At 49.6% G+C, this 19463-nt stretch overlaps 1 protein-coding gene across 1 annotated transcript in view; it reads right to left on the minus strand.

Annotated features, from left to right (window-relative positions):
- The window catches only part of ADCY2 (adenylate cyclase 2), a 391390-nt gene that overhangs the window by 21359 nt on the left and 350568 nt on the right, over positions 1-19463 (minus strand). The window contains exons 19-22 of the mRNA XM_029941289.1: positions 17253-17337; positions 12113-12271; positions 4309-4455; positions 2471-2578 (exon numbers count right to left, since the gene is read on the minus strand). Of these exons, the coding sequence (XP_029797149.1) occupies positions 2471-2578; positions 4309-4455; positions 12113-12271; positions 17253-17337 (499 nt within the window). The remainder of the gene's footprint in view (positions 1-2470; positions 2579-4308; positions 4456-12112; positions 12272-17252; positions 17338-19463) is intronic.

Here is a 19463-nt window from a genome sequence, read left to right on the forward strand (position 1 = left end):
AGGTCAAGCTGCCCAAGACGAGACCAGCTGGAGAATCAGGGCTGGGCTGATGGGAGGTGAGTGAGGCACTCCCCTCAGGCACAGAGTTTAGGAGGCTCCAAAAAGCTCAACAAGCATGATCAATGACATCTCAATGCAATATTTTAAAAATAAAGATTAATACAGAAAAATCCAGAATGAACGTATCAAAATTTTAAATAGAGGGGAGTACGTGGACTGAATTGTTTCCCAACCAAAATTTCTGTCTTGAAGTCTTTAAACGCTCCCCACCAAGCTCTCTCCTTCTTTCCTTCTGCCACGTGAGGGCACAGTGAGAAGGGGGCCATTTACAAGCAGGAAGAGATGTATCCTGCAGAAACTTGATCTGGGACATCCACCTTCCTGAACTGTGAGTCTATAAATGTCTGCTCTTTGAGCCACTCAGCCTGCGGCTGCTGAACACCTTGGAGCCTGAGGCAAAAGGAGAAAGCTCCCTTTCTATATACAAGATTTTGTTACTTTTTTAATGGTTAACTTTTCCCATAACATTAACGGTGTTAAAAAGGTATATGTTTGCTTCCATTAAAGCCAAGAAAATAAAATTATCATGAGTTCTGTTGTTGGTATAATTAAGGCAGTTAATATTAAAATACTGTTATACATTTTCATACCTATACATTCCAACTTTCCAGTAGTTTTTCAGCACTTTAATGTTCTGTCAATAAAAATCCAACCGCTAAAAAGATACACTACCATTTACATAGGGCGACCCATGCTTCCTTTTGCCTCTGACACCAAGATGGCTGGGAATGGCACTGCTCAGAACCCAAGAAGAGATTCTTCTAAGGGTTCCTTTACCGCCATTTTACTTCTCCTTATCACTAAAGTGATGCCCACCCATTACAAAGTAATCATGTGGAAGCAAAAGCTCAAGGAGAAGAGCAAGTGCCAGTCACTTGGGAAACCGCTAGCATCAACTTGGGAGTCAGATGGTTGGCGTTCTAGTCTCTGCCCATGAATATTGAGGAAAAAGAGCAGAAGGAGCCCTGTTTCGCACGTGGCTGTCCCTCTGTCCCCCTCTCACTCCATCCGGTCTGTGGGAGGTGTGGGAGAGGGCGCACAGCCTCCAGGCTCAGCCCTCCCTTTCTTGGGGGAATCGGCCTGCCTACAGCCAGCTGTGCTCTGGCAAGTTCTGTTCCTCGGGCCCACCCACCTCTGCCTCACAGCAAATCCGTGCTGGTGTCCCCAGGGAGCCCACTGCCCAAGACGGAAGGGGGAGGGGTCTGGTTTATTGAACCACAAGCTACACACGCGCATCTACACACACCCTCCCACATACACAGAGAAACAAAACCCAACACACTAGAAAGCCCCCTCAAACTTACAGTTAATTGAAGATACTCAATTTTGCTCAACCACCTTTTCAACCAAATGTCTAAGTGGTCAGCTTGGTTTTTAACCACATTGATTCTTTTTCTTCAATGTTTATTTATTTTGAGAGAGAGCACAAGTGGGGGAGGGGGAGGGAGAAAAGGGGAGAGAGAATCCTAAGCACACTCCATGCTGTCAGCACAGAGCCTGATGTGGGGCTGATCTCGCAAACAATGAGATCATGACCTGAGCTGAAACTCAAAGTCAGACTCTTGGCCAACTGAGTCACCCAGGTACCCCATGACATTGTGTTTATTTTTATTTTTATTATTTTTTAATGGTTATTTTTAAGAGACAGTGACAAAGTGTGAGCAGGGCTGGAGCAGAGAGAGAGGGGACACAGACTTTGAAGCAGGCTCCAGGCTCTGAGCTGTCAGCACCGAGCTTGACGTGGGGCTCAAACGCATGAACCATGAGATCATAACCTGAGCCGAACTCAGGTACTCAACTGACTGAACCACCAAGGTGCCCTGACCACATTGTTTTTATTTATTTATGTATGTATTTATTTATTTATTAAAATTCTTTCAAATATTTATGTATTTATGTATTTATGTATGGACAGAGAGAGAGGGAGAGATAATCCTAGGCAGGCTCCAGGCTCTGAGCTATCAGTGCAGATGCGGGGCTTGAACTTACAAACCATGAGCTCATGACCTGAGCTGAAATCGGGAGTTTGACATAAGACCAACTGAGCCACTCCGGTGCCCCTTGGCCACATCGTTTTTAGTCAAAAGACCAGGAGCCATCTTTTAGTAAGTCATCTTACAATAAACCGCTATAACCTTCTACTTTCTTGTATATTTATGTGGTATCAAGCAGCCACCTGATCAGTTGTTTTTTTTCTTTCCCCATTGACCAGAGAAAGGCGTTCTGTGACCATACCCTCAGAAGCCTCTGGAATGCTCATCTTTGTGCATAGGATCTTAATCACTGAGAGTTAGATTGTACACACAGTACAGTTCATGAGTTACCCTATGGCCACGTTGGCTCCAGGGCTGATCTATGGGTGGAGCCAGGGCTCAGTGTGCTGTTGTGTGGCCGACAGACACATCCGTACCTGGGCGTGCTCCTGGCTGGGCACGGCGCTCAGACCGGTCGCCGCCATATACGTGCTGCCAATTGTCTTGATCTTTTCAACTCCACTGAACTTGGGCTTGGACAGCAGCTGTGAAGCAATGACAATCGTTTGGTTACTCAGTTGGCTGCAGTTTCTAAAGACATTCTCCAATTTTAGTTCAAAGTAAAAGGAATATGGTTGATTTCAACCACTGCTTTATTCACATTTTGACCTTGGGCTTTGCTGAGAAAGAACACTTCTACACTCTGCAAAGAGTGTGTCCTTGGAAGGAAATACAAATAATGATATACTTCCTATTATTATGAATTACCTTTTAATCTTCTAGGGAAGGAACCAGGGTAAATTACAATGCAAGTGGTAATAGTCTCAAATAAATTTCCCAACGCTGTGTTTAAAAGGCCAAACACAAAAGTATGATTCAGTGAGAGACGTCTTCCCTGCCTGGTGAGGGTGATTTATGACCAATTATAGTGCTGAGAATTGGTTTTTGCCTCTGAGCTCTAGATGTAAAGGGAATAATTATCTAGGATGGCTCTCCCCATCAGCTCAGACCCTAATCCTTCTTGTCCCGGTTTCTGGTACCAGTTACCAGCTTCCTACTGGCCCCCTTCCCGTCCAAGTACATTAGGATGGGTTGGGATGGAGAAAATGTAAAAACAAGAGCAGAAGCTGTAGGAAAGAGAAAAGGGGTGGGAGAGGAAGGGACAGAAACTCTGGAAGGTTCTATATCTGCTCACGAGGACAATGGCACCCACTGAAGACTGGGAATAACTTCTTGACCCTCTGTTGGCACGCCTGGCAATGTCAGGTGTCTAAGGCAGATTAGCAAATCCCTGTACCTCATATCCATGAGCCAACCCAGCCCAAAATAGCCCTGCCACTCACCCACCTGTACTGGGGAGGATTTATTTCTCGGAGGGGCAGCTGAAGTCAATATGCCACTGTTTCTCACTAGGAACCTGGCATAACTGTGGGAAGCTGTAGTTGCCATTACTTTGTCATAGTCTTGAGTCAATCTTATGGTGACAATGGTGATCACAGAGAAATGCACAGGTCACACAAGCTATTTAGAAGGTTGGCCTGAAACCATCATGTTACGTACATAAGTTCATCATCACGGCATTTTGAAGTTCCATGAATCATGATGAATCTATGTTCATGGGTGTCAAGTTTGCTATATCTTGCCTGATATTTATAAGAATGATGTAGCAGCACGAGACTTAAAACCACTGGTGTGTCTGTTCTTATCAATAAACAAAACATGTTATTCTCTGTGTAGGCAGAATATTGAAAATTGAAAAATGACACCTATTTCAAATTATGAAACATATACTGTGTCCCTTCTAAAATATCCCTCATATGTATTGCTTTTTCAATAATCGAGCATGTCATCCCCACACAGTTCAAGCTGATATCCGACCTTAGATTATGCCGAGATAGACATGCTAATAATCTACTATGATAAATATATTCATTATTTCTTTTCATATTAACTGATAAGCAAGTATTTTCCTTGGAGTTCAAGCCTTTTGAGAAAATTCACCAGTGCACTGGAAAGACATTTTATTGATATCGATTGTGGTACTTGTTCCCAGGGAATACGCTATCTCACAAATAAAATATATTATCTCTCCAAAGTTAGTCACGGGCCATAATAGAACAAAAGGCTTTAATTTTTAGCCAGCCACCAGAAATTATACCCAGAGACTTAACATATGCCACAAGGTCAGACTGACTTCAAACGGAATGGCCACAAGAATGCCAAAGTGTGGGACAGGGGTCCCCTTGCCTAGGAAGCGTAACTCTCAAGTACCTACATCATCAAAGTCGGCGATGATCTCATTCAGGAGCCGAAGGCACTCCAAGCCCTCCTTGTTCACATCGGATTCTGTGTAGAACTCCTTGAAATCCGGAATGGAGGCAAACATGACGCAGACACAGTCATAGGACTGGTGGTATAACTCCTGCCCGGGAGGAAAGGAAGACATGAGCACCAGGAAACCTTTTCAACAAACACACTCTTAAGTGTTTCTTCATGTGGGAGCTGGTAAAGAAATCACTCAGTGCCCCCTCTACGTGCCCCAAACTAGCTCCTAGCCCACTCCCGACGCCATTGACGGCAGGCGAGGGCTTCTAAGGAGCAGGATGCAGGCTCTGAATTCTCAACACAGCGTTTCCACTGCCACTACCAGCCAGTAGGAGGCGTCCCTCCAGCAAAACTTCTCTGCCACTGCCCTTCGACAATTTTGAGAGATCACAGACTTTTCTGGCTTCAGAAAGAAATGTCCTTCAAGCAACTGAAGGCCAACAAAATGATCTCCCGCTACATCTTTGCATCGAGGTCTCTGTGCCTGTTTTTCTTTAGTGTCTTCTGAGAGGAGCCGATGACACTCATCAAGTTACCTCCTAATTACCCCAGAAAGAACTGGGGACGCTCCCTGGGTTACTTATTCATATCAAATCAAACTCCGATGCTATTTATTCAGGACAGCCTTTTGTTGTTAAATACAAAGAGGCTCATAGTTCTTCATCCATAGACGTGAATAAAATTACAATGTTTTCTAAATATAATTTTAAGGTGTTTCCATAGTTTTTTCAACATACAGTGAAACTTTCAAATTCAGTGAGGGGTTGTTATGTGGGTGAAGGGGCTGGTTCTGCATGTGAGGATCTGTCTCCCCCCCCCCCCCCATTGGCACTGGCTCACCAGGGCCCTCAGGGGGCATGACATGGGCAGGAAGGCCAGGCAACATGGTGGGTGCAGTGCATCATGGCAGGCGCAGGGAAACACTCCCTCCACCCGGAAACGTGAGGAGAGTTCTGTCAAACAAGATGGCCGACCTCAACGGGATGGAAGAAGGCAAGTGGCTGGCACTTCCTTCGTGCCTGGCAGGGCGAGGACATCCATTTTCGTGAACGTTACAGTGAGCTCTGCTCTCTGAGGCACCCCGACGAGTCCCTCCACTGGGGGAGAGCACACTGCGACAGCACCACAACTCCCAGGTTCGGGGCCTCTCCAAAGAACCATTCTTTCCCCACTGAGGCCTCCTGACAAACACAGCACAATGGCGACCCATGGAAGGCCACAGCCTCTGCTGCCAGAAAGTATCACTGAGCTTTGGAGTTGGAAACGGGCCTTAGGTGTCATTTCAACACTTGCTCACACGTAAGCGCTCTGCCAAACGAGCTCAAGTAGCAAAAAAAAAAAAAAAAATCATAAATCAACTGCATCTCTGTGCCCACTGTCCCTTTTAGTTTGCTGAGTGAGACCCGTTCCTCTCTAACCCAGCCCACCCCTGGACGAAGACTTGGGACAACCCCATGACTCTTCTTGCCATTCTCGGGTGCTATGGGTCCTCTTATCAATAATTAAAGCGCCCGGCTCAACAAGTGGTCAAAACCCGGACCCTGGCTGGACCTGTGGCCCTTCCCCTTCCCTAGCAGGGTCTGGGGGGAGGGGCCTGCAGCGTGGGGGAGGGGCATGGCTGGCTTCTACACTCTCGACTCACGCACCTCCTTCCACCCTCCCCAACTTCCTTAGCCAGGCTTTCCAAACATCCAGGGGTGCAGGACAGGGAGGAAGTGTGTGACAAAGTGGGAAAGAGCTCCACGGACTGCCTCGCACTCCCTGGGCACTCACACCTGGTGGACACTGCCATGCAGTTATGGGAAGACTCCCTGTCACTTCTTCCATCACTGGGCCCCCTGCCCGAGGCTCCCTTGCTGGTTACCATATGCTCCCCCCTGCTTGTGACTGTCTCTGCCAGAGCTCTCTGGCTATTGCTGTAGCTTCTCTCCTGGGGCCTGTTCACCCCTCCAGGTGGCTGTATAAAACAGCAGCTCATGCCAACTGCCTTCCTCTCGCTCGGTCCCTGAGCAACATTGAGCGTCCTCTGCCCTGACGGTCCCATTGCATTCCCCACCCACAGCCCCAACTCTCTTGGCTCAGATGCTTCCATCAGCCCCTTCCGTCTGCATTTTCCACTTGTCAGGGACCTTCTTGTCACTGGTGACCCCCAGAGACTGGTGTTTCCCCAGGACTACAGCAACATGAGCACAGGGTACACATGCCAGGCTGTGTGGTTCTGACCCATGTACAGGGCTAGAGGGGAAGGGAAGATCCCTGGGGGCTTACATCTCACCATGTCCAGTCCAGCACCCACCCCTCTTCTGGCCTCCAGCCTCCTGCCCATTCCTATGCTGCCTGTGAGGGAAGGGCGGAGAACCTAGCAACTGGTTTTCCAAGGGAGCACTTGTAAATGAGCGAGTGGCTTAGTGCCCCCTCTGGAATAGGGGAGCCCCTGTCTCCGTGTCAGAGGCTGAAATTCACGTTAGCATCTGTGTGTGTGTGTGCACACACACACACGCACACACACACACCGCCCGCTCCTGGGGGCTGCCGTGTGCCAGGCTTCATGCCACGTGTGAGGACCCAGAGATGAACAACACAAGCCCCGCCCCCAAGGAGTCAGAGTCTCGCTGGAGAGAGCGAGCAAATAAGGAGAACGTGGGAACAAGGTGTGATCGCTGCCGCTTATGTCCCGGCGTGGACGTGTCTGCTCCGTGCGCCCTAGAAAATGCTCAGAACCGCCACTAGCACTCAGTTTCCAAGCTCCCACATCAGTGCTCTCCTCCGGGTTCATTCTGTAGCAAGGAAGCCTTCCCACCGTCTGCATCCCCCCCCCCCCCCAGCTGACCTAGGTGCTCACCGTTTAGCATCCTTTTCCCAGTTTCCATCAAATTCCTAACTAACTCCGGGGACTTGAGTGATTCCAGAGCACAAAGGCAGCTCTGGAGCTGCTGGTGGCATGCAAGCCCGACTAGAGGGACAGGGCTGAGGGGGCTGCCAGATGTGGTGGTGGGGCGGCTCATGGCTGGGAAGGCAGGTACCTTTGCCCGCCTGGTGAGTTCCCGCAGACTCACAGTGACATGAGTGTCCTGTTTTTATCAAGCCTCGGATCTCCTGCAGTGCAGCCGCCTGGCTCAGAATCACACACCATCCTCCCACCTGGGGACTCGGTGGAGGGCAGATTCAGTGACAGAATGTCGTCTTTCCAACAAGTGATGAAAGCTAGCTTTGATGTCTGCTCAAGAGGCATCTTGAAACGCTCCTGCTACAACACGGCGGTTTCAAGGGCTCCGGCCCAGGCGCAGAGCCCCCTCCCTGAGCCTGGATGGCCAAGAACCTCAGCAGCTGAGGGAGAAAACTGCAGAAGTTCTAAGCGAAGCTAATGCTCCGAGGGAAGGAAGCGGCGCCGCAGCACCCACATTGGCTCTGCCCGCACCCACTGGAGCACAGGCAGAGTGAACAGATTTTCATGGAAATCAAAGCTTTTAGGGACTGTCATTGTGATTAAATCATTCTTTGCTTCTGAAGGGAAATTCATTTCCTCTGAACATCCACGTGGTGGGCTAGAGAATCAAAGAGAGATGGAAGGCTTTGTTAACATCGTCCAGGCTCCGGTCCCCGTGTCCTGTTCCCAAGGAGTGTTCCAGAAAGCCGCGCATTGGGATTGTTGATGATGGCATGGAGAGGCGTGCTCCTGTCCACCCCAAGTTCTCAAAGTAACCCCATGTTCTTGGCGTGGGTGCCCAGCTCTCCCCACCCCCAGAAGGAGCCGGGAAGGCAGAACTGCTGGATCCAAAGACAAAGCGATTACCCTCAGGTCTTCTGCAGCCTCTTTAGGCCCCATAAAGGGAGGGGAAGATGGCGTCCTTGAAGCTATTAATAAGTTCCAGTGTGCAGTGACTCTTATTTTTGCATAAATCTGGAATCTTTGTTTAAAAGATATCTAAAATTGACTGTTGACTGCAGGCCAGGCGTCACTCTAAGTGCTTTGCATGAATTATTGCTCTTAATTTTTGTAATAGTCTCTGAGAGGATGGGGACCAGAGGTCCCATGGCTCACAGGGCCCAGGGCTGGGACTAGACCTTGGAGTTCAGCCCGGAGCAGGGCCCAGCAGGTGCAGGAGAGCTGGCGGGGGCCTATGGAGCAGGAGTAGCACACATCCCTTCCTTCCCAGAGGCCTTGCTCTTGGGTGCAGGGCTCTCTCTCGGGCCCTGGTGTCGGCCATGCTCTGCCGCGCCTGGTCTGGGACCCAGCAGGAAAGGCCCCACAGCAGGTGACTGCGTGTCTTTCCAGGGCTGGACCTCCTTGTCAGGAAGCCTCAGGGCAAGAGAGGGCTCACACGGGGTGGGGGTGGGGGTGCCTACTTGGCCCTGACCCTGGAGGTCCTTGATGACATCCAAGCTGTTGAACAGCACACATGTATCACTGTGTAGCTGCCTGGCAGGCCGGGGACAAACGGGCCAGGATTGGACATGGCCGGCTGGGGAATTGCCTGCTTGGCCGACGATGGTCAGTCAAAGACACAGGGGTCTGATCGGGACTGGAGAAGGTGGGCAGCCAAGCCGTGGGGAGATCAGAACAGGCCAGGAGATGCCTACCGCTTATGTGCTCAAAGGAGTCTCCTTATAGCAACCTTGTTAGGACTTTTTGGGAAAAAGACCCCCAAAAATGTAATCATCCCTTACTGAGAATCACGGTGGCGGCACTCAGAACCGTTAGCCAGTAGGGTAGTGATTCTCATGTTAAGCCCTGTGCGGCAAGCTCCGGTTCGGGTCCAGGTTTTTCCCCATGAGGATCAGCACCCGCACGATCTCCCACACCCACTGTTTGAGGTCCGGCAGCCGCACGGCAAAACCCTCCCTGCTCAGTGCGCTGCCTCAGATGGCGTGGCACCCCGTGGGGGTCCCTGAAATTGTTTAACCTTCAAGACTCAGAGTGGCTGCTTGTAGAGCCCCCCCGCACCCCTCCCCCAGCCCCGTATTTAACCCAACAATCAAGGACAGCGGTGTTCGTCTGACCAAATACGGAGAGCCTCGTGGCCTGCAGCTGCACAGGACGAAGCAATCATTTCAAGGACCGTCTCCCTGGTCTGACGCCCCTGATTTCAGAGTCAGCATGTGGCGCTTTACCCTCCTGAGCACAATCAGCGTGCCAGAGCATGCATCTAATGGTGCGTGGGGATTGAGGGAACCTGAGTGAAGACGAAGAGCCCTGACGGGGCTGCTGTGGTGCCCCGGGCTGTCTGTGGCCATGAGTTCGGAAGGCTCTGGAACGTGACTTTGAAAGTGCGTGTTCGTGTTGCTCCCAGGCTGTGGGCTGCCTGGGTCCAGGCTGTGTCTCCTGGGGGCAGGCATAAGCCATCCTCTCGAGCTACCACTGGGAGCCGGGGACGACTTCGGGGCCCCGCAGGCTCCCAAGTACACACAGGGATGAACTGGCCCGGATGAGACCCTGCCTCCCCCACCCTGCCACCACTAGGAACTCGCCTTCTCTGTCCGACAAAGGAGGACGCAAAGCACAGCCCTGGCCCCATGCGCTGACTCCTACCTTGTCCCCGAAGAGCTCCCCAGCCGCCCATGGAGAGAAGGAGCGCCAGAGCCAGGACCCACACCCACTGGTGTGGGCTCCCTGCCCCCACCACAGCGCCTCCCCCAGGAAGCCCACCTGGGTGGGGAAGGCTGCAGGAGACCTTGTGTGTGTCCAGTTCTTCAAATGGCAGCACCAATGAGACGTACAGGGATAGGTGACCCCTCTCTTGGGAGCCCGTGAGAGTTGTGCTAAGTGACGTGGCATGCAGTAGGGCCACTCAGGAGACAGACGAGTCAACGCCAGCTGCGGGCACAGGGGCCTCCCTGCCAGCCGGGTCCCACCTGTGTGGATGTGGGACTCTGTGTCCAGCAATGTCAAATGCCCACCTCACCTGGAGGGATGGTCGGGTGATGCAACACCCCTCCCCACCCATGCACCTGCAGAGTCAGGCACCATTCTTTCCCCTTTATGAGTGGGGAGATTGAGCTCAACCCCGGGGATGGAGCAGGGCAAGTCTGCATGACAGAGTCCAGGTGAGGACCTGAGTCAAGCCCGTGTCATCCACCCCTAGGTTTCTGCTCCGACCCACCCCCTGCCATTCCTGACAGTTTCCAAGAGGGAACCAGGGTCAGATGTTTGCTTAGAATAAGTCAGACTGACAGGGAAGAACAGAGAGAATCCACTGATTTCCCCCAAGTCCAGGGAGGCGTCGGGAGACATCAGGAAGGGTCTGCCAGGGGCGGCGCTGACCCCACTGGCTTGTTCAGGGCTTGAACTAGGCACTTCTCTGGCCAGAATATTCTCACTCTTCCCATGTCCCCCCCCCCCCCCAGCACCCATCCCTCAGCTCATTTCTAGCTCTTTCTTTCCAGTTTCAGAAGCCACCTCCTCACAGTGGCAGCCTGTCTGGACTCCCACATACACACTGCCGGCGTGGTCAGGGACCGGAGGATGCAGGCCGCCTCTGGGCAATGGGGCCATCTCTGTCTCATTTGTCTCTCGGCCCAGGCCCACACCAGCCTGGCCACAGGGCAGGGGCCACAGCAGGCCCACACGGAATGTATGAGCTGAGCTGACAGCCAGGCACACAGACATAAAGAGGCGCTTATGCTTCTACCAACGGCAGATGGTCTTTCCTAATAGCAGCAGTGATTTTGTTATCGGTGGGCAGCAGGTAGGCAGGCGGCTTACGATGTACTTCAGGGAAGAGCAGAAGGAACAGAAACGTGAGCAAGCCACAGTCTGCCAGACCCGCCTCGGGACCCTGAGTGGCTCACCATGCCCAGCTTGCGTCCAGTGAGAGGATGGGGATAATGTCCAGCCCCTGCCTCCCTCCCTGGGCTTCCTAGCCAATGTCAATGTTAAATGTGCCACAGGAAAATACTGCTTCAGGTCCATCACTTGAGGTCATTTGTACCCTAGCGTCATCAAGGTTGAGCTTCTCTGTGAGCAAGTTCATGCATCTGTTAAGTTCCTGGATCCCTTATCTGCTCCCGGTCCCCCCTGCACACCTCCTAAGCACGGGGACTGCACCTCCTGTCTGAAACTCCATGGACCGGATGTTCAAGTGTGTGTTCCTCACTGTGGATACGTCTGCTGACGCCCATAAGTTAGGAGTATTAAAGAAACTTCCTGACATCTCATTTCGTCAGTCATTTCGGCATTAAAGTGACACCCTTGTCTTTCTGATTCTAGTTAAATATCCATTCCTTTAGATGCTCCAAGAAATCCCCATTTCCATCCGCTCAAGAGCACAGACTCAGGTCTTTGACCTGCTCTTGTGTGGATAACTTCTAACTTGTCTATCTCCTATCTTGGAAATTCCAAGGCCCTTTCAAAGGGCTCAGGGACGTTTCGAGCAATGTACCTGGACGTGTGGCACACATGCTGGAATTGTGCCCCTTGGCTCGGTCTCTATGGCATGCTGATAAGGCAGGAGGCCTCTCACACCTCGGAGAGGCCACTTTTGTGACCGGTTTGGAACCCCGGGGCCTCATGTGACACACTGAGAGTGTCCCGAATGGTGGAAGGAAAACCAGGAATGACGAATCAACAGTCATGCTAATATGTTCGGGGGGGATTCGGACTCACGATTCCCAGTTGGCCAATCATTCCCTTCTCAAGACCAGCCAATTCAGGCCAACAGTGGACGCCAGGAGCACTCAGGCATTGGGCGGCTCCCCGGCCCCCACTGCCGGGACCTCCCCACCCTGCCCCTGCCCACCGCCCCAGCGTGCCCCACCTCGTTCTTCAGGCTCCGGGCCAGGAAATGCTCAGCCACGTGTGCGGGCAGCACGTTCTCCAGCAGCACACGGTTCAAGTTCTCCATGGTCTCTATCTCCTCCCGCTCTTTTTTGAACTTGTTCTTCCACAAGAAGTCCAACCTACAGTAATATTCATTCTGTTACAAGAGGACACAGAGGTAAAGAAACAATAGGCATCTTGTCCTGCCAGAGAGCGGAGGTTTCAAAGAGAAAATAAAAAGAACAAAAACCAAACAGAAAACAGGACCCCCAAACAGACTGCCGCCCTCCCTACAGAGCCCGCTGCTCCCCCCAAACGTCTTGCACCCGGCTCCTCCACAGGATTTGCAGAGAAGCAGGTGCAGAGAAACAGCAGCCTCAGGAACATGGGAAACAGGATGTAAGTGACACGGGAGCGTCTTGCAAAGTTATGTGATTAACAGGGGGCTTGAATGGCGTTTTGAGAAGAGGCAGAACAGAAGATAAACAATGAAAAAGTGAAAAATGGGAAATCTATTAGTAGAAAGAGGGCACTGTTTGATAATTTGCATTTAAAAACTAATCGTGCTCCTGCAAGGCACTGGACATCAGTTTCCCCTACTGTAAATTCTGTAATTAAGTATTCATTGAAAATTTTGTGTTTTTTCATTTGGGACTGCACTGTACTGAGAAAATGACATTATATTTTCCCAAACGTTTGTTCTGGTATCATTTAATTAAGATGGGGCCTGCTGGTGGAAACATGCATTCTTGCTTTATGATGTCATACAATTTAATGATTTTTAAAAAAATTGCTATTACTGACATTGTAGAAACAGAAAGGCTTGTTTACTGGCAAAGGATGTCTTTGATTTGGCATCACGTTGGATCTGCTATGATGTAAATAATTTAACATGGTAGAACAGCCTTGAAGGATTCTTCCTGTAACAAGCGGGCCTAACAGACAAGGTGTATTTCAGCACAGGCACTGACTTCCTGATGAAAACATGTGACGGGGAAATAAAGGCTGGACGCTTGTTTCTTTTCCTGGTTTGATTATTTATACTAATGTAGCACACACACATGCACATACATATGTGCACATATGCACACATACACATGCACACACAGGCACACACTGCATGCATATATGTGCACACGTGCGCACACATGTGCGATTAACGCATGTGTGCACACCATGCACATAACAAGCACACAATGCAGTACACATACATGCACACATGTGACACATGTGCACATCACACACATGTGTTTGCACACACATCACGTGCACATATGTACACCCACATGTGTGCACACCCACATGTGTGTACACACGTGCATGGTGTGCACAGTGCACACATGGCACCATGCATGCACACACGTGTTCACACATGCACATATGTGTATGCACACCCCACACATGTACACACACAGTGCACACAGACACATGCGCACACATGCACACATATGCACATACATATAGCCTCTCATGCACAGATGACAATTTAAAAAGAATTCCCATCTTGGAACCTGAAAGATCATGATCATTCAGCAATAAGGTTGGATTCAGGCCACATACAGTGTGCCCAGAATGATCCCTCCTCCCCCGGAGGGGCATTTATTTTTACTTCATATAGAGACTTTTTTAAAAAAAAGATTTCAAAAGAGGAACTTTTAATGTTTGTTTATATTAAATTTTTACATTAATGCCAAGTCTGCCACATCCTGTAACTTAGAGAAATCATAGTCTACACTTGCTGGAAGCGGGCTCTCGCTTGGACAACAGGTTACTTGGGTTTTGGGGGGTTCATCAGCAGTGTGGGGCTGGTTTTAAACTAAGATGACTCGGCAGTCTGTGATGGTGGCATCGGGAAGACACGGATACACACTCGAGAGGAGACAAAGTGAAACGTGGAGAAGCCCGGGAGCCGTGCAGGGCAGGCAGCAAGCCAGTGCATGGGTCTGGCAGGTTTCCGTGAGCCGTACGTACTAAGGGGTGGCTCAGGTCTCCTGAGTGACAGCCACTGCCTCACAGCCAACACCTGTTAAGTCTCCTACTGAAGGAACTGGGGCGCTGTGGGACCACCTCCACTGGACTGAAAGCGACATTTTGCCGAGTCTTCACCTCCCACATCCCCAGTGCAATCTGCTGTCGAACCCTCTCCTAGAAGGACAGGCTCATTAGAAACTCAGGGGGAAGCCCCAAAGGAAGACGGACATTTCTAGCCCAAGCCAGTTGAATGGATTCAGCGGTGTCCCCCAGAAAGACAGTTCTGAGTTCTCACCTGCGGTATCTGTGACTGTGACCTTCTCTGGAAATAGACCATAGGTGTAATTAACTTAAGGATCTTGGGATGAGATCATGCTGCATTTAGGGTGGTCAGTAAGTCCACGGACTGTGTCCTTCTAAGGGAAAGAAGAGGGGGATCTGACACAGACATGCAGGGGGAGGCCATGAGGACTCTGTGTGGCACTTGTAAACAGCAGCCCTGCCCGGTGAACCTTCGTGCCTAGACCCTCACCCACCTCTCGGAGTCTGTCTGGGGTGACTCAGCAGTCCACAGAGGGTCAGATCGCACTCAGAGATGTGAGGTTTGCTCTCTGTTTGCCCTGGCAATGATGAGACAAACGAGGGCAGCCTGGAGGAGGCACCCAGGCCATCTCTGGGAGCCTCGCTGCCCTGTTTCACACCCGACACAGTTCTTAATCATGCACTTCTGAAAACAAGCTGGGGACCTGGGGCGGCTGACCTCTTTCTACATGGACGGGAGTTTGGGCAATGTGTGCTTTCGTGCACTCTTGGGTTCTCTGAAGCCTCGCACACAGTGACCTAAGCCTACCTCTCAGGCCACCAGGATGCCACCCGTCTGGATCCCGAGCAAGCCCGCCTAGAATGCAGACCTTCAATGGCAGCGTGTGGTCATTCAAACCCAGGAGAAATAGAGAATCTTCCTTTTTCAGAAGAGGCCCTTGAGTTCAGGCTGGCATTTCTAGCACAGACTGTATTTCAGCACAGAGCGGTGTAGCATGCACAGCTTTTGTCCGGGACACGTGTTCTGGTTTTAGGAAGGTGTCTCAGACACCACAGAAATATGGAGCATGTTACTTTCTCAGAGAGCAAACACATCACTATCATTTTAGAAAAGATGGTCGCGGGCTTGGGGAGTCACTGGGGCAAATGACATGAAAATAAGTGGCAAAACGTCTGTCCTGTTGTTTAAAACAAGACCTAGGGCATAAGTAACCCCAAGGCCATGCACATTTATGAAACTTAAACACCTTATTTTAAACATTGGACATTTGTTGGTGACATACTTGTATCTTCAGAAGAGTACGCAGAAGCACGGTGTCACAGACTTCAAAGTTCTTGTTAGCCCCGAGGACTTGGAATCTTAGTGGCTCATTGGCTGAATGATCCTGGCTCACCCTGGCACATTCTTGGTGCCAGCTGTTATGGAATGACTGTCACATCATCATTCCTGTGGGGAGCAGTGACTGTGGTGTGGACAGTACGCAATAGTGTACCACAGTGACTCCCTAGAAGCCTGGAATCAGCACTATTGTGTTAAATTAATGCCCGACTATAATACTGAACACTTCTGACTGTTTATCTTATGCCAGAAAATAACAGATCGAGGGGCAGCTGCTGGATGTGACAACATTTACGTAGTATGACAAGTTTATCAGTTCAGTGATCGATAAAGAGTTGGGAGAATTCAATTTGATTTGTGGCCCTTAAAATACACTGCTGTGAAGCAATCTGACTGATGACTCCAGCAGGAAAAAGTGCAGACAAAAACATCCTTGGGACGAAATGGAGAAACAGGTGAGCCCACAGAGGGGGCGGCCATGTTTCCAGGGGCGGCCATGTTTCCAGAGGAATGACCACTTAGGGGATATTGTGCAAGGAAGCCCATTTCTTTCCCATTTTTCACTTCTTATAAGGTTTCTTGAGAGTGGACAAGACTTTTCTCTATGAGTGAGAACAGAACGCAGGTTAACGGAGGAGAAAGCCAGGTGGCAGGAGAATAAATGGAACAGGAAGAAAGAACAGGACTTGGTTCAGTGGGTTAAGTGGAACGTGCAGACTGTCCAAGCTACAGCCAAAGGATGCAGAACCAAGCATGTGCCAGGGACGGAGGCTGGGGGGATGGAGGGGACCCAGGGTCTTCAGCAGCAAGGCAATAGTTGAGCTCCTGGGACACGGAGGTGGGATGCCCCCTAGCTCCCAGGGAAGCAGGCTGTGGGTGCTCCTCAGAGGAGGACAGCATTTTCAGGCCAGTGAACCACCAGCCACAGACCTAGCCTCTGCCCTGACTGTGCGATTATTAACTTCCTACTGTTTAACTGTTTAATGCTGTATATACAATTAAGTTGGCTTTGCATCTTAGTCGGTTATTTCTAGATGTATCATTTCTTTGATTTACATTATCCATCAAAGAATTCCAAGCAAACTTTGGTAGATGCAGAGTGCCTGCTGTGGAAATGAGTCTTTGTTCTTTGGGCAACTGTCTTTGTGTGCAGCTAGAGGAAGAATATTGTCCTTGAAAATCCTGCACCCACAGCTTCTCCTTGGAGACCAGAAGGAGGGGGAGCGCAAGGAGGGACAGTTTCATTCTCATGACAAAATACAATTTTTGAACAGAGGACGTAATTTCTAGGGAGGATTGAAGGTGACATCAAAGGTATTCATAGCCACTTCTAAGAAAAAGAAACAGACTATCTGTCCTGAAATGCAAATAAAACCCCAAGCAAGGGGACAGGTTTCTAAATAGTGTCAGCTATGCAGGGAATTCCTCTGCAGGCTCACAAAACCTACAGCATTATTTTGAGATTTCCCAGGGAATGGATTCACATCTCTACCATTCACAAAGTTTGCCTCTTGCAGAAAAAAAAACAAAAACAAAAACAATGAGAGACCTTTGTCTTTTTGTCTGTATCTACGCACCCACATCCATGTTTCTCTGTGATGATAAAGTGACCGTGATGCATCAGCATTCATTTGCATGAGAGTAGCGATAATGCACATCAGCAAATTATTATCATTATTATTCCTGGACAGACTCTGTTTAGAAAACTGAGGTATAGTCGATGTACAAGCAACGTATTACTAACATGCAACTTGAGGGAAGTTATGTGGAAAAGCAGATGTCCTACCTGTCGACCCAGAACGAGCAGTGTGATGAAGAATATAAAGAGAGACACTGAGCCCATGGTCTTCAGGTCTTTCCAAATGCCTGGTCTGTTAGAGAACAAACAGACAGACAGACAAAAACAATACAAAACAACAAACATACGGCACTTAGAATTCGTATATCAAGGAACTTGAGAACCTCCAGCGCATGTTCTACTCCAATCAAACACACACCTTTCAAATACATCTTCAAGCCCAGACCACAGCAAAAGAAAATAATCCGTATTTTGAAAGCTCAGTAAAAGATTCTTCCAAATTAACATAGATGTGTTACTTTATACCAAGCTCTGACAAACAAAAAAGAACAAAGGAATATGAGTGGTAGTATTTCTTTACACTTCTGAGACCCATATGGACAGTTTGACAAAGGATCCACTCGACTTTTAAAGTTCTTACTCACAGAAGGAGACTGTCTTCTAGAAATTAACAATCATGCGAGGTAATCAAAGGAAGCAGGGAACTTCATTCTACCAGCTACTTTCACTTGCGATTATATAGTTTCTCATAACTTTTCTGATAGTCACTCGGTCTCATGTTCTCTTCTGTGTGATTTTGTAACGCAGATGGCAACTCTTGGTCCATTGCCCCGTCTCTCCTCGGGTCCAGGTGAACGCCAATCACAGATCCCCATCCGTGTCCTCACCACAACATTCTGGGCAACAATCACCCCACATATGGAGTTGGCATGCGTGGTGGGCACGGAATGCCCAGACATTTAGTCAAGTGTCACTCTGGGTGTGTCTGTGAGAGTGTTTTCTGGATGAGATTCACATTGGAAGCAGCAAGTGGAGTAGAGCAGACCTTCCTCTGTAATGTAGGGTAGCCTCATCCAAGCAGCTGAAGGCCTAACAAGAAGAAAGGCTGACCTCCCCCTGAATGAGAGAGAATTCTCTCCTGTCTCACCTCATGGCCTCTGATCTGGAACACTGGCTCTTCTCTATAGCAGCTTCTGGCTCCCAGTCCCCAGCTGGCAGACTTTGGACTCGCCAGCCTCCATAGTCACGTGAGCCAGTTCCTTGTGACAAGCCTCTTGCTTGATATACATATATTATATACCAATATCCTATTGGTGCGTTTCTCTGGAGAACCCTAGCTAACCCAGCAGGGAAAGAGCTATCTCCAGCCCTCCCCGGGGAGTCCCTCATGGAGGACGGATGGTGATCTCTCACATGGAAGTGTAAATAGGACTTGAAAAAGAAAAGCTGAATATGTATAAAGACATGTCACATAAGCAGCACAGGTCATGTTTAATCACATTAAACAAACACCAGGTCATCACCTTCTGCTTGTGAGTCGAACTCGCTTTGAGAGTTTCCCGTCTCTCTGCAGAGGGTTCAAGGAACAAGCGCTCTGCTGACACATGAGGAACCCGCTCGAGGAAGGGCTCAGGTAGGCTTGCAAGTCAGATAACCCGTGTTGGAAGCAAGCAGCCCTCCCGGCTCTACTGCTCCGTGGAACTGACCCCTCCAAACCTCACTCTTCCCATTGGCCACAGTGGGCAACAATCCCCGTCTTCCAGGCTGCTTTGGTCACTACGTCAACCACTAATAAACCTGGCACAGAGCTGGACGCACAGGAGGCATTTTAAAAATGGCACCCATGGGTTTTAGTATCAACTACAGAGTTCTGAGGGGTCAGGGCCAGAGAGGTAGAGAAAAAGATAATAACATGGAGGTTGGTGAATTTTCTTTCTTTTTTTAAAATAATTTTTATGTTTTTAATTTATTTTTGAGAGACAGAGAGAGACAGCATGAGCAGGGGAGGGTCAGAGAGAGAGGAAGACACAGAATCTGAAGCAGGCTCCAGGCTCTGAGCTAGCTGTCAGCACAAAGTCCGACATGGGGCTCGAACCCACAAACTGTGAGATGATGACCTGAGCCAAAGTCAGATGCTTAACCAACTGAGCCACCCAGGCGCCCTAAGGTTGGTGAATCTTCATTAACAGAATGGAAGATCCAAGTGCATGGATTTCCTGCAGATGTGAAGAGGTACAATAGTTAGTCTTGGTGGTTGAAGAGCTCAGGACCTCAGAAAACTCTCCAGAAAGGCTGAGCTTGCATGGGGGGCTCTATCTTTCCTGCTAAGCCAGCTTGTCAGTCATAAGGTGGCCGTTGGCTTCTAAAGTAGACAGAAAAGTGCCACATTCTCATTTCCTGAGAACTGATCCTAAGAAA

Source organism: Suricata suricatta, chromosome 6 (assembly GCF_006229205.1).
Source record: "Suricata suricatta isolate VVHF042 chromosome 6, meerkat_22Aug2017_6uvM2_HiC, whole genome shotgun sequence".
NCBI lineage: Eukaryota > Metazoa > Chordata > Mammalia > Carnivora > Herpestidae > Suricata > Suricata suricatta.